At 43.6% G+C, this 3,022-nt stretch overlaps 1 protein-coding gene and 1 pseudogene across 1 annotated transcript; both read right to left on the bottom strand.

Annotated features, from left to right (window-relative positions):
- Nucleotides 1–533: 533 nt before the first annotated feature.
- LOC132662418 (olfactory receptor 52H1-like) lies at nt 534–1,585 on the bottom strand. Its single transcript, XM_060607890.2, has one exon. The coding sequence runs from the start codon at nt 1,494–1,496 to the stop codon at nt 534–536; it is 963 nt and encodes a 320-aa protein (XP_060463873.2). The 5' UTR covers nt 1,497–1,585.
- A 705-nt stretch (nt 1,586–2,290) lies between these two features.
- Nucleotides 2,291–2,490, bottom strand: LOC145712449 (copper transport protein ATOX1 pseudogene; annotated as a pseudogene).
- Nucleotides 2,491–3,022: the final 532 nt, after the last annotated feature.

Below are 3,022 nucleotides of genomic sequence, written 5' to 3'. Positions count from 1 at the left end.
GGTAGATGGCACTGCTCCTAGCCCTTGTACTAAATGATTTTATGTGTCATGGTGGGACGGGGTGCATTGGTAGAGACCTGCAGAAGCATATCATGGACAATATTATTGAATATAACCACCAATGCTCCTAATTCATCTACAAATGCCCTCAATAAGAATTCCTCATTGATATTTTCACTTTTAGTCTCTCTTCTGTTTCTCTGCCTCACTTAACACATTTTTTCTCCCTCCCGCCCAGTTGCAAATCTCAATTTCCAAATTTGTATTGCTTGGTCCATTCACAGTGAGTCAGCTCTCTGTTTTCACCTCTTCTTCCTGATCAAATTCTGTGCAACTTCATGCTCCACAAGCAAACAGGTCATCAAGGAATTTTTACACGTAGAACCGTCTCCTTCATAGAGGCCACACCATTTTCCTCATATGCAAAAACACCTGCAGGCAGTTCTCATTTTAAAAAGAACGTTTGTTTTCTATCTTACTACATTAATATCCCCAATAGAATGACGTCAGCTTTTCCATAGCACATTGAAACATCATTCCGTAGCCTTGGTAGAAAACAAAAGTATGACCTTATCTCGGATCTGCTTGGTCTTCACTCCATAGACAATGGGGTTGAGTGCAGGGGGAATAACTATGTAGAGGTTGGCAAACAGGATGTGGAAAGTGAGGGAGACATTGTGCCCAAAGCGATGCGCAAGGATGGAGAAAAAGGCAGGTGTATAAAACATGAGGATGACACAGACATGGGAACCACACGTGCCAAGGGCTTTGTGGCGGGCATCCCGGGAGGGGAGGCGGAAGACGGCACGGAGGATGAGGCTGTAAGAAACGGCAATGAGAATCACATCTGAGATGACCGTCATGATGGGGACAGCAAAGCCATACCAGATGTTGACGGAGATGTCAGCACAGGCGAGCCGGGCAACACCTATGTGCTCACAGTATGTGTGCGGTATGATGCGTGTCCTGCAGAAAGGCAGGCGTGTGAGCAAGAATACAACTGGCAGGATAATGCAGAAGCTTCGAAAGGAGATGCCCACTGCAATCTTGATGATGGTCCTGGGAGTCAGAATAGTGGTGTATCTCAGGGGAGAGCAGATGGCCACGTAGCGGTCGAATGCCATGGCCAAGAGTATAGCTGAGTCCAGCACAAAGCTGTAGTGCAGAAAGAATAACTGGGTCAGACAACCAGGAAAACTGATTTTCTGGGGACCAAGCCAGAAGATGGTAAGGGTTTTGGGGACACAAGTGGTAGACAGTATCAGATCTGTCATGGCCAGCATGGAAAGGAAAAAGAACATGGGTGCATGAAGACTATGTTCCACAGCAATGAGGTAGAGAAGGATACTATTGCCCACAATGGCCACGAGATAGATAAAGCAGAAGGGGATGCTGATCCAGACGTGGTACTGCCCGAGGCCAGGGATGCCCAAAAGGGTGAAGTCACCTGTGTGGTCGCTACTCAGGTTGTACATGGCCGGTGTGGTCTGATACATAGATTCTGTGTCTGAAACACAAATTTTGTATAATAAACCCGAGAAAATTGTATAATTCTTCCTCCACTCTCTCCTTCAGGCTAGTTCTCTTCTTCCCTACCTGCCAAGAAAGAACCTCCCAGTTCTAGTAAGAGCAATACTCAAGTCTTGAAAAAGATTTCCCATTAAAATAAGAAAAGAAGAGGAAAGGAAAGGAAAAGGGAAAGGAAAAGAGAAAAAGGAAAGGAAAGGAAAAGAAAAAAGGAAAGGAAAGGAAAGGAAAGGGAAGAAAAATAAGAAAGGAAATGAAAGGAAAGGAAAGAAAAGATTCCCTAGGCATGATACTTCTGGTAGTAATCACTCAGTCACTCTGGAATCTTCCAACTGAACAAAATTGTATTCCTATGTTAATGACCAAGTGTTCCTTGGGTCAAAGTAAATTGTTTCTGTATAGACTTGAGTATAGATAAAAACAATCTAACCACATGCAGAGAAAGAAAGAAACGAAGAAAGTGGGGAACAACTGGGAAAATAAGGAGACAATTGACAATTATGACTCCTATTACATAATAGAGTCCAGGCTTTACAAAGTATTATCTCATTTAAAACAGTCTTCTGAGATATGTATCCTTTTCCCAACAAAAGCAGTTCAACTTTTTTGCAAGAAAGCTAAGAAGGAGCAGGGCAAGTGAGGGTCTCTGCAGGAACTCCCATTGCTGTGTAGGACTGCCAGGCCAAGGTCTGTCTGCAAGGCAGGAGAGGATCAGCGTCCTGCCCCATTTGGTCCATTTTGTGACCAGGGGTCCAGGCCCTCCCTACCTGGAGCCCAGGTAGGAAAGAACCTTTAGTGTTTTTTTCCCAGGGTCTCCAGCAGAGTGTTCGCACTGTGCTCAGAGTTGATACAAACCTTCTTATTGGGCTTCTTATTCAACTCCTCCCACCATATCGAGTACCCTACTGACTGCTTAGAGCAGCCTTCATAGGTCATGTCCATGGAGGACTTGTGCTTCAGCATGACTATGGATGTGGTCTCAGATATGTGTTTTTATCCACCTATTTTTTTTTTACAGAATCTGAAACCTGAGAGATGATCTTATCTAAGATCTCATCTCTAGTAACTGGCAGAGCTAGCACATCTCAGTCCTCAGTTAATAATCATTTATGCTGTGGTGCCAGTCCAGGTGATTGTCTCAGGTGACACACTACAGGTTGCCAAGGACTGAGAAGAGGCATGGGTTGTAGAGAAAGAAGACAGTACGGAAAAACCTAACACCAAACTGCAGTGTGCCCAGCACACTAACCCTATTCTGACTGCACTTACTCTCCTGATATCCCTTATACTATAGCATCTGGCATTTTCAGACCAGAATGTTCTCTGAGACTGATGTTTGGTACCTCACCATGGAGAACAATATGGAAATAGATATACAGCTCAACCTCCAGTCCCCTCTTAGGATTTACTGAGGAAATTGGTTCAAGTGTGCTTTTTTTTGTCCTTAAATATGTATTTATATTATTGCATTTTAAGATAATATTAATGAATAAAT

This window comes from Panthera onca, chromosome D1 (assembly GCF_046562875.1).
Source record: "Panthera onca isolate mPanOnc1 chromosome D1, mPanOnc1 haplotype 2, whole genome shotgun sequence".
Classification (NCBI taxonomy): Eukaryota; Metazoa; Chordata; class Mammalia; order Carnivora; family Felidae; genus Panthera; species Panthera onca.
The sequence above is the reverse complement of the archived record's forward strand: the minus strand, read 5'-3'. Positions and strand labels throughout refer to the sequence as shown.

What these genes read in the sequence shown, in the direction of transcription:
- LOC132662418 (XM_060607890.2), bottom strand. Translation starts at nt 1,496, where the DNA reads ATGTATCAGACCACACCGGCCATGTACAACCTGAGTAGCGACCACACA.